Source organism: Pelecanus crispus, chromosome 18, assembly GCF_030463565.1.
Source record: "Pelecanus crispus isolate bPelCri1 chromosome 18, bPelCri1.pri, whole genome shotgun sequence".
In the NCBI taxonomy this organism is placed as follows: Eukaryota; Metazoa; Chordata; class Aves; order Pelecaniformes; family Pelecanidae; genus Pelecanus; species Pelecanus crispus.
The window spans coordinates 2,773,395-2,786,799 of NC_134660.1; the positions used below are offsets into that span (position 1 = coordinate 2,773,395).

The window sequence follows — 13,405 nt, forward strand, 5'->3', positions numbered from 1 at the left end:
AAAGTTTTAGTTAAAGCAGTGTATTTTCAGGGTACATTCACGTACATGTTTAACTTTTTCTGTGTAAAGCAGCTTTACGTATATCACTATACGTTAAGAATATATTGTTACTGATGAAGAAAAGGAAAAAGACCCTGTATTATGGGTATTCCTCACTCTGGCAAAGTTCTCGTTAGCCGAGTGCCTTGCCTGAGTAAGGACTGTAGGAACAAACCAAGAACAAATGACTGTTCAGTGTCAGTTGTAACCCCCGATTTCATACGACGGAGAAGCAGCACTTCTGTACATGTTACATGAGCATTAGAAAAGCAATTGTGTTAAATGGCATAGACAGGTAATGCAGAGCAGAATGTGCTTTCTTCCTGAATCCCAGCTCTTGGCAAAATCCTGTACCTCACAGCCAAGTGGTTTATGAAGAAGAATTTATTTAATTATGATGGCAGCCAGCTATATAACTGGCAACATCGTCTCAAAACCAGCTAATTGAGTTCTTTCCTTGGAAGGTTGATTTTAATTCTCATGCCTCTAAAGCAATGTTTTTTCGACCTGTGATCCAGAGAGTTCCCTGCATCACTCCTAATGGATCCATGTGTGGTATCAAAAAAAGTATAAACGTTTTTTTAGTAAGCGTGTTCTGCTCTGCATGGCTCTGTACGTCCACTGGAACATGCCTTCCAGTTTCCACAAAACTGTTCGACTGCTGCTCTGGAGGGGGAGGCACCTCCGTTGAGTTAGCCTGCTCCTGCCCAGCACCGAGAGCGGTTCCTGGCCAAGACCTTTCGCCGTTGACGCCTGGCTCTGGGGAGAGCTGTGCGCTGTGGGGATTAGAGCATGCAAGTCACTAACAGACGCACAAACGATTGCAGCAACTCCTCCCCGGTTGACATTCAGATGTCCCGTGACAGCAGTTCCCAGGGTATTCATCTGTCAGTAGGAATCTTCACTCTTCTAGTAAATGCACCAACTGGCATTACATTCTGGGCTTCTTTTTAAGGTCTTGTTTTACATGACAATAATCTGTTGTTCAGCTGCCATGTTCCTTTCAAGTATGGGACCCTGGCAGTAGTCTTCAACATGTGACTGTACTTTGCATTTAAATCAAACCACAGTGAATGGCATCTTTATTAGCAGTGACAGTATGAATACAAAACACTTTTTCAATAGCTTATAAGTGAAATACATATCTGACTCAAAAGCCAGCTGCTAAAGTCCTTCTAGAAGGGCATGTTGATTGTTAAGGGAGAAGAAAACCCACATTCTTGTTTACCTTCTGAGGTCAGCAAGCAATAGCGCAGAAGGCCCCCACGCGTATGTGAAAATCAGCAGACTGTGTCCGCAGCAGCTGATAAAGCTAGGTACAAGCAAGCTTCAGATACTGGCAGACTGAAGTGCACAGCTATATCATGAATTTGAGCATTTTGCCTGAAGAAATGCATATGGATTTGCCCTGGGCTTGAATCTTTAAAATTCTGAGGATTCTGGCACCAGTCCACTAAAACACATGCATTATATCAAGCGAGTGACTAAACAGTCCCTCAGCACGTCAGGAGTAAGGATGACATTGGGACAGGCTGGATGGCTGAGTAGTAAAAATATATTTTAAAGCACCTGGCTGGATTGGTGCAGAAGTATCTGGTTTTCAGTTTGTATGCTTGGCAATTGGAAAGACATCGGTTTAGTTTTTTTTTGAGCTTGTGACTAATTTGTCCTTGTGCAAAAAGTTTGAATCTGAACTGTGGTATCTAACCCCCGCATCAGCCTTGTGCAGGTAGATGCCCTTTCAGAAGCTAGAGGAGACTTTCTTTCCAGAGTGGAGCAGCATTTCTAAAGAATTCAAGTCAATGTTGGGATGCAAGAACTTGTGCTCCTTAGGTTGTGCTGCCTTTATAGGTGAAACACCCGAAATTGTTGCTACAGGCAGAAGCAAAGTGGAATTTGCACTTTTCCTGACAAACGAACAGGTGCCACAATAGTACACAGTTATTGAAATTATGTATCTCATGTATGATTTAGTATTAGTTATGGAAATTTCTCACTTTTCATAGGGGAAGGCAGAGCAGAGAGTTGTGTGCTAGGATAATTCAATACACAATATAAGCTGTGAAGTAAGATTGGAGCTTGAGGCTGATGGTGCTGTTTTGTCTTGAAGACCGAGTCAGTGCAACGGGCATAATTTTTGTAGGTGTGGAAGAGCAACAGGTAGTCTTGTTAAAAGCAACATTCAAAGCAAGGATGATGCTCCTGGAAGTTGCTTGGTCTAAACCAAGCAATTCTGTCGCACAAATGTCTGCTTCTCCTGCTGCTTGTTGCTTTTAAGGAAAATGTTCTACTTTGAGCGTTTCTTATTTTGATAGGAAAGACTAAAATAAAGGTGAAATGGCGTGATTAATTCTAGACTCACTGGTCTCCCTCTCCTTTGCTTTGCTATTAGTCACAGCTTTATTGAAGTCTCTCTATCCACAGGAGTATTGGCTAGCAGTGCTCGTTGCCTGAAATATGGGGGGGGTCCTGGGTTTTCCTCTTACAGCTGCCTTTCCTAGGGTAGTGGCAGGTCTCGCTCTACCAGTAATCAGAAGTGTACAAAACTGCTCCGGCCTTCTGCTTGGTCAAAGACTGCCTGGAGCTCGGCTCATGGGGAGAAGGTGGTGGTTGTCTCTGTCTCCATGGCAAAGGAAAACCTCTTGCTCTCGCGGCAAGTGGACAGCTGCCAGAGGCGCTCCTGGCTCAGGCAGCCCAGCTCCTTCAGAAGCTTGAAGAGGTCGTTGCGGAATTTGACGCCGATGAAGGCGTAGAGGAAAGGATTGAGGCAGCATCGGAAGCAGGCCAGAGTGTAGGTCACGTCATCTGCCATGTCAAGCTTCTTGCTCTCCTCGCACGAGCTGGTGTGGTTGAAGGCTGAGATGGTCTTGGCCAGCATGACGCTGTTGTAGGGCAGCTGGAAGACAACGAAGACAATTACCACGGCAATGATGACCTTGATGGCTTTATTCTTCTCAAAGTTGCGGGCCTGGAGTAATGTTTTGATGATGATGAGGTAGCAGACGGACATGACCAGTAGGGGAAATAAGAAGCCAAAAACCATTTGGGACACTTTGATGCCAGTGTTGAAGGTCTGCAAGTCATTAGTGATGATGGAACAACGGGGATGGTTGTCTGAGCCACTTACACCACTGTGAACCAGCTCAGGGATTGAGAGGATGAAGGCCAGGAACCAAATGAGGATGCAAGTGACCTTGCTAATGAATATCATCCGGGGACGGAAGCGGTGGGCTGAGGCAGCCTGAACGATGGCAAAGTACCTGTCAATGCTGATGGACAGGAGGAGCAGCATCCCGCTGAAGAAACTCATTTTGCAGATGCAATAGACAGCTTTGCAGGCAAACTCCCCAAACAGCCAGTGCATGGCTGCACTTGTGGCCCAAAAGGGGAGGGTCAGCAGGAAGAGGATGTCTGCCAGAGCCAGGTTCAGCAAATAGATGTCCGTCATGGTCTTGAGCCTCTTGAAGTAGATGTAGGTGAGCATCACCAGCCCGTTCCCCAGCAGCCCTGTGAAGCAGATGAGGGAGTACATGGCTGGGAGGAAGGCAGCGCGGAAGTTACGGACTTCCTCCTTCTCACACAGGGTCTCGAACATGGTGTAGTCGATGGTGGTGTTGGAGTCATAGTCCTCGGTGACGTTGTACCCAGTGCAGAACTAGAACAGGGAAGAGAAGAAGAGTATATTGGGACAGGTACTGTGCCCTCCGTGGTGTTTCGGGAAGGGAGCCTGCTGCTGGCCTGCGAAGCAGGCAGGAGTACCCAGCCGCAGGGAGTTCCCAAGCGTTGGCTCGTGCCAACATCATGAACAGAATTGGCAAGGTCTTGTGGCTGAAAACGTTTCCCATAAGTATGTGGGGTTTGGGGTTTTTTTGGGGCTCAGAGCGGAAATTTCACAAGAAATGTTTAGTGCTCAGCCAAAGTAACATCTGCAAACTCTCAAATGTGTGGCTGCTTTCCAGAATGTTTCGGGACCCACACACAGCTATATGTGCATAGTCAGCTGTCGGATAAAATGGAAAAAATAATACATCCTTCAGCGTTCTCCTTCTCTCAGCAGGGATAACATTTCCTCTTGACTGACTCTACTCGTTAGGCATTTTCTAACTCCAGTATTCCCTCCCTTTTCCCATCTGAGAGATTCCTGTTGCTCGCGTCCGCTTCTCGCTTGCGGCAGCGCGAGAGGAGGGCTGCAGCGGTCGTGTTTGTAACCGGCAGCAACCTGGCACGGCGAGCACCAGCGTCCTGCCGGGCCTCCCGGTCCTGCTGCCGCCCCGTCCCGTCCCGCCGCCAGCGAGGGGTGAGCCCGCCGAGCGGCTGAAGCAGCGCTGCGAGCAGCGAGCTCCATGGGAAGACAAAGCTGGAGCCTCCCTGGGCTGTTTTCTCAGCTAAATTAATAGAGGTGTCAACGAGACCGTGAGGAAAGACAGCGAGTGAAGCAGGAAGCTGTTACTGTGCTGGTGCGGACACGTTGCCGGTGTCTCATTCAGGCCCCTGCCCCCGATTTAAGTGCTGATTATTCTTGTTTCATCTTCCTACACTGCCGTAACCTACAGGGCAGAGTGAGCTGTGGTATCTGTGCCCTGCTTTTTTGTGACTTATTAGTCTCCAGTACCTTCTCTCCATTGCACAGAGATGAAAGGTTTCCCCTGGATACCTCTGCCTGTTATCGCTGAATATCTTCGCTCGCTCTCCATCTCATGCAGGCTTGGCTTTCACCACATCCTGCCTGCTATTTGGAGGCATGCCACCAGAAGTGAAAGGGAAAAGAAACAGGCTGCAAAACTCTCCCTGCTCTGCGGAGCCTCTCGGAGAGCCTGAGCTGGGGGCCAGGGCATGGTGGAGGCTGCCGCTGTGGTTGCGGGAGCGCCGGGGCCGGGCGCGCGGTTTGGGAGCGGGTCACAGCTCGGTGCTTTAGGGTTCTCCTTCCAGCTTCAGATTTATCCTGAGCGGGAGCAGGTGGAGGAAGATGCTGAACTCCTCCTCCTCGGGCAGGTCAGCTCCCCACCGCTGACCTCAGTTAGAGCCCAGCACTTTGCCAGGTATTTGCGAGGAGCAGCGAGCTGGCTCGTCACAAGCGCTCGCCGCGGGATGCTCCCGTCTTGCCTGAAAACGCTCGTTTTGGTGCTAGAAGGGGACTTGGTTCTAACAGTCCAGGCCATCTTAAAATCACCGTGTACGCCATTGTTTGTGTTATCTCTTTGGTTTTGTTCCTTTCGTTGGCTTCTAGCACTCCTCTGCTGTCTCGCCGCCCACCGCCCGCGGCCGGATCCTTGGGGTGCGCAGCCGTGTCCCCACACAGCTCTGCAGGGCTGTGGGTGGCTGCTCTTTGCCTGACAGTTTTTGAGATCTCTCTTTACCCACATCACAAACGCAGATGGATTTCAACAATGTTGTTTTTAACATCTTACCTGAAAAATTAGAGGAAGGCTGAAAACAAGGGTGACCTTTAACTGCTTGCCTGTAGAAGAAGGAGAACACTGTGTTAGCGTTAGCAGTTGAGTGGGAGTTTCTACATGATGCTCACTTTGAAAAAGCAGTGGTAGCATACTTGACCATGGCATTCTCAACCCTGCAAAGCTCCCTACAGCCGGGTAACCTAAAACCCCATGAAGATGCTAACAGGCTAACGTAGGGTCGCATAACTTACTCTCAGAGCACAGATTAAGCCTCAGGAGTCTGCCCCCTCCAGTTTCATCTGTAAAGGCTGATAGCAAAAGACAGTTAACTCCTGCATAGCGTGACAATTTTTATTTTATACACTTTTTTTTTTTTCCCCCTACAGACAGCCAGCAGCCTGTCTCCTGTGCCTTGTTCTGTGCTGTGAGGGTGTAGCATACTCAGCCCATGTAAAAACATACAGCTGTGAGTGCAATAAATTTGGCCCAGCTGTTCCCTGACAGTGCGGTGGCTGGACTGCAGAACAGGAAAGCTCTGCTCCCTGCAGGATACACATAACTGAAGCTGGCTGAAATTTATTGCCTGTCTCTAAATGTCAGAGTTGGCTTCTGCTGCCTTTGGATATGGAGATACAGGATGCTGACAGCTGGGAGAAAAAAAATTAAATTCAGAGCCAGATGTGATAATGGTGAGAGCAATCTCAGACAAACAGTTCTTCCTGCTGTGGTTAGCAGAGGCATAGAGGCCAGTGAAAGCTTTCTCTCTGCTCTATTTAAAGCACGTACCAGCATCTACCTCAGGCAGTCGTGACTGAAAGTTGCTCAAGGTAAAAGGTGATCTGGCAAGTGTGAAAAAGCCGGCGCCTCTGCCCTGACGCGAGCAGAAGATGCGGCCTTCCTTGAGGGAGAGTTGGTGTCGGCTGTTTTGAGCATTGTGCTGCTCATCCTAGGACATGTCCCGAGGCGCTGGCTGGTGCCCTGCGCCACGGTCCCTCGCTTCCCTGCCGATCGTCTGGTGCAGGACCACTGAGCAAGGCTGGGGCAGAGGCAGGAGATGCCTTTGGCTTCAGCTGCCTGTTTCTTTTAGGCAGTATGGCTTTCTCCCTGTGGATGAGCTTGCTTGTTCATAAATTCGGCCGATTCCTTTGCCCCTCTTGTGCTTAGCAGCCTGTCGTACGCAGCTCCGTTCTGCTTCTTTGCAGAGCTCCTTTGCACCCTTCCCTGCCCTGCCAGTCTCCTGTTTGGGTGTTGCGCTGGACCGGGATGATGAATTTCCACTACTGCAGGTAACTGCAGCTGTGGGGCCAGCGTCCCCGCTTTAAGTCACATGTAGTAGTAGCATTAATAACAGAAATGGTTACTTTGGTGTCTGTGATGGGAAATGCTTGTTTATACGTGAGTGGTGATGCGTGGGTGAGAGATGCTCAGCCACATGTGAAAAAAAAAAAAATCCTCATACGTCTGATCCCCCAGAGCCTGTATTTGAGCTTCCCACTATGGCTCGTAGAATTTTGTGCCTTGCCTTCCTCCCTCCCTTATTTTCATCTTTGATACTCATGCAACTGGGCACTTATTTATGTTCACACACCCCTCACCTTCTGAGTCCTCTGGGGGAATCTGAGGAGCGTACTAGCGCCGCGTTAGTGCAGTTTACAGCCAGGAATGGCGTATGCCAAGGCTGGGCTGGAGGAGTAAAGGGGAAGGCTTGGCTAAATGCTTCTGGCTCTGGTTTCTGTGTGGCCAATGGCTTTCACTCCGGTCGGTCCCAGACTGCAGGAAGGGGTTTGGTGAGCATCTGGTGTAGCCGTCTCTCCCTTCGAGCTGCTGGTCTGACTTTTGCATATTACACGCAGGAAATACACTGCAAGTGCAAACCGCTTAAACCTGCCGGGTGAACTTAAGCAAACCTAGACTGTAATTGCCCTCCCTGCATGGGGGACAGGCATGGGCTCCCTGACCTCTGCAAAAAGCCACCAGCCGGTGGAGTCTTTAGCCTTCCGTTCACCTTGCGAACAGCCTGGTTTTCAGGGGGCTCCTGGAGCTGGTGCTTACGCCCGCCTGTGCCCGTTGGGTGATGATTACCCCTGCCGGCCGTCTCCGCCACGTCGGGCAGGGAATAGCTTCCTCGAAGCGCTGTGGCTGTGGGCTTGGCCCACAGGGGAGAGGGCACCCAGCCCAGCCCAGCCCAGCAGAGCCTTGCTGCCAGCACCGCTGGCTTTGCCCTGCTCAGGCAGAGGAGGGGATGCCGCCTAGTGCCAGGCTGGCGCAGCGGCACGGCCAGCCCCGGGCACTTGCCCCAGGTGCGCTACCACCTGCCCCTGCTGCTTTTTTTTTTCCTTTTCCATCTCCCCTTCAAACCCCAGGACCAGCCCACCCCTTACTTAATCTGAGAAGTCATGAGTGCACAGTCCTGGTAAGTTGCTGTTCTCTTTTTTTTTTTTTTTTTTCTTAGCACACTTCATAGTGTCTAACGAAATAAGACTGATAAAGTGACTCAACTAACGATCCTGAAACAGTTTGGCTAAGTATCACTCCTTTGAAGATCTAAACACTTCCCCCCCCCTCAGTTGCTGTTTCAAGTGTCTTAAATGTCAAGTGATTTTTTTTCAATATAAAAAAAAGAAGCTTGGACCATTTCTTCCCCTCTTTCCGTCCCCCTGCCTCAGCTTACGCATTTGCAAAGACATAACCAGAGAGACAGTGCAGCCTCGTGGTCCTACTGCACAAGTTTGCTGAGCAAGCCCCTGCGTCACCAGTTTCAGGCGGACTGGACGAAACTCACTTCTCCCTGTAGTGCTTCGAGGGGTCCCGGGCAGCCGGGGGAAGGGAGCAGAAGCAAATGAGTTGCAGAGAGGAAATGAGACACGCTCTGGGAGTTTAATAGGCAACTTTAGGTAGCTTTCTTTACTTTTTCTTTCTTTTTTTTTTCTCTGGCAGTTCTCTGCTGTGGGTATTTTCCTAAAGTTTTGTTCCTCAAAATATTAAGAAAAAAACCCCCTCTCAAAAGTCCCCACAAACAGTTGAACTAGAAACCTCGTTTATAAAAAGACAATAAAAACCCATTACAGCAAATGAGTCAGACATGTTATAAAGTCCCATTTCAGTCCCCACGTCCCTCAGCTGGTGATGCACCAGGTCTCACTGCAGTTCTCAAAAGCACGGTCCTGTCCTGCAGGACCTGGGAAGAGGTGGAAAGGAGAATTGCTCCGTGCGAGTGGAAGAGGGAAGGGGTCTGCTCTCTGCTGCTGATGGCAGGGGAGAGGGGACAGCAGCCCATCACTTGTGAACATCTTCCTCCATAGAGTAAGCACAAGGGGTGGGACTCATCCCACTGCGCTCTAGCCCTTGACATCTGGTTAGGTCTTTAGAATCATAGAATCATTTAGGTTGGAAAAGACCTTTAAGATCATCCAGTCCAACCGTTAACCTAACACTACCAAGTCCACCACTAAACCAATTAAGGGGAGAGTAGCAATTTCATGTTTCCTGGCTTGGTGGCTGGATTATTTTTAATGAAAGTAAAAACTAGGAATCGCTAAGGTTGCAAAGGATCTCTAAGATCATCGTTTCAATCATCAACCCAACACCCCCATGTCCACTAAACCATGTCCCCAAGTGCCACATCTACCTGTTTTTTGAACCCCTCCAGGGATGGTGACTCCCCCACCTCTCTGGGCAGCCTGTTCCAATGCTTGACTACCCTTTCCATGAAGAAATTTTTCCTGATATCCAACCTAAACCTCTCCTGACACAGCTTGAGCCCATTAGGCTCCCTCAATAGCAAAAGTAAAGAACCAGGTGGTTTTAAGGCATGGTTCAACTGCCATGGGGCAGGCATCTGGGGTGCAGTTCATGCCACACTATGGCAGAAGGGTTGGTGGGTGAGTGCGAACAGATGAATCCCATCTCATTTGTCTGAATCTCCCTCAGCATCAGCAGCCAATCTTAAGCAAGATGAAAAAAGCCTTAGTAGCAGTGAATGCCTCCAGGTATGCCCAGAAAAGCTTCTGACAGCAAGAAATAGTCGGTAGCAGAAAGTCTACCCAGAGGAGGAAAGAGGAGCAGGAACACAACCATGTAGGATGGTTAAAATTGGACAAAATCCTGCAGAATGAAGCACTAGGTCAGCTCCTACGCAAGCAGGTCGGGCTCTAAACAGGGCCAGCGTGGAGGAGCAGCTGCTCGCTTCTGCTGGCGCTGAGGAATGCACAAAGCGAAAAGCAAAAGTCAGGAATGCTTTAGGGAGTAAAGGCTGCTCTGGCTAAACCCTCGTGGTGAAAGAATATTTTTCTGTTAGCCAGAATTGCAAAGCACGAGTTTCATTCTCAAGTACCTTGTAGGCAGTAACGTACTGTTTATATCTTTAAATGTGTAGTGGTTTCTGGTGCCTCTTCACTACCAATATAGTAGGCTTTTGGGGAAAGAACCGGATATTTCTGAGAAAAAGTTAATCATACTTAAATGATATAATGACTATTGGCAGTTAACAGCTCAGTGCCTGTTCTCCCCCCTCTTTCCCCTCTACTTCTCACAACTGGGAGAGATACCATCATTTCAGGAGTGAACAGACCCAACGAAACCTAGTCATACTTCTATTTCATGTGTTCATAGATCTATTGCAGAAGAAAGTTAATTATTAGCTGTCTCCACCCCTTTTAGGAAATTGTGAATCAAAAGACAAGATAAGCAGAGATAAGCAAGTTGAAAAATTCATTCTTAAGTGAGCAATCATGTTTCCTATGTAACTGCTTCTTTTTTTTTAAAAAAAAAAAAAAGCAATAATGCTGTGCATCTTCCAGTGCTGTGAAATATTTCTTTTGGAATAGTCCTCTGAAATACAATAGTAGGACAAAAAAACCAAAGCAGGAAAATTGTCATACTCTTCTTGACAGGTTCTCACTAATTCATTCTTGTTCCTGTCATAATTAGCCTTTACCAATTAGCTAAAGTCCAAGTAACAGCCGTCCCTCCAAATACTGAACCCCTTAAAACAAGAAACCTACAGAGCACCACATGATGTTGCGGAGGCCAAAAGTTTAAATGAGGTAAGAGTGGGGTGTGGTGAACAGGTCCAGCTGGGTTATGATGTGTTGGTTTGGATGCAGGGATTCCAAAATTCAGGGATTTCCTAAGCCATTGATTGCTGGAAGCTGTGAGGATGCCTCAATGAGAAGACTCAGTCTGCCCCTTCCCTGCTTCTGCCTGGCGGGTCCTACGGGACGCAGTACCTCCCGCTTCTCCCCAGCATCACTTCAGGGGCTGGGAGACCCCCCCCTTCCTAAGTCAGTGCAGGGCTCGGCACCAGCTGTGCTGCGCATGGCTTCGCATGCAGCCACGGCACGTGGAACACCCCCTCTGCTTAATCCAGAAATCACTGCAGACCTTCCAAGAGGAGAAATCCCTGCCTGGAAAATGAGGACTAGCTTGAGGGCTGAAACAGCGGACAAAGATACACGAAGAAGTGATTTATTTTCCCAGCTGTACCAGACTAGCTGCCTCTGTGATTTTGCCTGACTCACTTCAAAGTTTTTGCATCTTAATTTCTTCAAAAAGGAGAGGGCAATGCTCCCCGTGCTTGTACCACAGTCTAAGGCACCCGTAGGGAATTGGGTGCTCAAACCTCAGCGTGTTCACAGACCATCTCTAGTCCTGTCAGCAGACTTCACACAGGACATCTACACCTCCCAGCCCAGCAAAGCCTCTCACATCCCAGTTAATTTAAAGCTTTGATTTGAAAATGTCCCAGAGAAAAGGCAGTGACACCTCCCATGTCATCCTGTTACAAAGCTTAACTCATTACACCTGGAACAAGGCTTTACTGGGATGACCTCTGTGGCTGCTGTCGATCCCTCTCACCATCCCTATTGCAGCTCTGACCATGCCCTTGGCATGGAGACGGACTGGTGGTATTGTAAACCCAGTCTGGTTAATCCGGTTATAAACTAACTAACCCACCTGAGCTACTGCATTCGTCCCTCTTCCCTGCACCTCAGTCACGCCGGGATTAGCATTTGCAAATATTTGAGCAATAAAGAAAATAAAAACAAGTAAAAAAAAAAAAAAAGGAATAAAACGTACAGTCTTAGAGGAAAAGAAGAGCCTGCATCATAACTGCCACATCTCCAACCCACAGTGCCATTCCCCTCCTATGGCCACCCACATACTCAAGCTCCTGGAAGTTGGTGGCTACGGAGCACTGGGTGGGAAAGGACAATAACAAATGGCGTAAGAAAGTTGGAAGCTTTCGGCAAGAAACAGAAACATACTGTCCTGGGCCTCCTGGGCTAATGGGATGCCATGTGCCAAAGAGAAGATGCTTCTCTTGCTTACTTGCTCTTCTCTGCGTGCTTCATGATGACCCCGTCATGGGAATACAGACCCGTACAAGTGCACGGACTCAGGGCTGTTCCAGTCCTGAGCAAACACAAAACCATAATTTTTGCAGCAAAGTTTTGTTGCTGCAGTGAAGATATTCATTAATAGAAACAATTTGCATATGACTGGAGAGAGAGCGCCAACAATAAACTCAGATATGCTCGCGCCTAATTCCTCGATTTATTCACGGAATTAAAATATTGTCAAGGAGATGGCATTGTCTCTCTTCTATTTTTTATTAAGAACGTGGAAGAAAAGGAGCTCGTCTCACATCATTCGTACATTTGCTTTGGGACCGAATAGCCGCTTGAAATCACCTCCAACCCTATTTTTTGTGTGTGTTTGTTTCTGAAGTAATTGATTTGAGTTTTTTGAGCTTGTAAAAGAGAACTGTGCCTTTTTTTTTTTTTTTCTTAAATAGTAAATAGGAAGAAGATGAAAGCCTGTTCTGTTGTTTAAATACTCTGTTAAAAGTGCTTCATCCCTGTGTCATAGGGCATGAATTTGGGCATTATTAATAAAGCTGAAGACAAAGCGAGAGGCTGCAGAACAGGTACTCACCACCATCCATGGTCTCGTTTCACGCAGAGATGAAGTCACAAGGTTAGCAAGAGCATCCTATGTTCCAGCACAGCCCCGCCACGCCGCAGCTCCTGCCAGAGACCCTCTTTGGGAAACTCTGTCTTTTATACTTCCTGCACCTCTGCAAGAAGCTCATGACACACCCTGGTGTCGCTGACATTTAGTAGACCCTCCTCCTCCTCCTCCTCCTCTCGCCAATACAGGAAAGTTGTGCCGTGGGCCATGCTGCCTTCAGACACTCGGGGTGTTCAGGTGCTTCCTCAGCATGTGCAGCTGAGGGCTGCACACACGCACTTTTTACTGAGCCTCAGTAAACGAAGTGGGTTCTGCTTTTGCACTGACACATGAGAAATTGTCTGTGGTGGAGGCACAAGAGGAGAGAGCCTCCTTTCTTACCTCTCCTCCCCACAGCAGATCCTGCTTCATCTGCCGGAGCATCCACCAGAACCCAGTGCTGTAGGAAACAGGGAGGATTCCCATCTCCTCCAGCAGACCCTTGCTGAGGAAGGTGTTCAACTACCACATGAAAAATCTCAGCGCGCAGGACTGCCAGTGGCTGGCACCCCTGTGCCCTTCTCCCACATGCTCACAGCATCCTCTCTAGATTATCAGCAGCTCAAGCAAGCCGGTGGACTGCCCTCCCTCTCTCTGCTTTTGGGTGTTTTTGTGTTACCATCTGCTGAGTAGCAGCATGCACCATCTTCCTCAAAGGGTTTTGCACTTTTGCAGCCCCGCGCCTTCCCCCATCACATTACTGCTGAAGTTTCAGACCGCAGGATTTAGCCCTGGGAGGATGTGCAGCACTGCCAGCTCTGGTCCCTGCCTTGACAGGGAGTCACTTCATGCGATCCTGTTCCTAAAAGGACTGGCTTCAGTACAACTCAGTGGTTTTTGTTTTGTGGCTGTCCAAGGTGGACCCCTGCTCTTGGAACGGACTCCTCTAACAGGCAGAAACATCCCCAGCTCCTCATGAACTCACTTTCCTTCCAAGGTGACTCAAAAGTATTTGCTTT

At 48.5% G+C, this 13,405-nt stretch overlaps 1 protein-coding gene across 1 annotated transcript; it reads right to left on the reverse strand.

The window, feature by feature from the left end:
* Positions 1 to 1,142: 1,142 nt before the first annotated feature.
* Positions 1,143 to 12,381, reverse strand: CCR7 (C-C motif chemokine receptor 7). The gene is made up of 3 exons (XM_075722735.1): positions 12,372 to 12,381; positions 5,448 to 5,497; positions 1,143 to 3,694 (listed from the first exon to the last, which is right to left on the reverse strand). Exons 1-3 carry the CDS (start codon positions 12,379 to 12,381, stop codon positions 2,630 to 2,632), a joined length of 1,125 nt encoding a protein of 374 aa, XP_075578850.1. The 3' UTR covers positions 1,143 to 2,629.
* Positions 12,382 to 13,405: the final 1,024 nt, after the last annotated feature.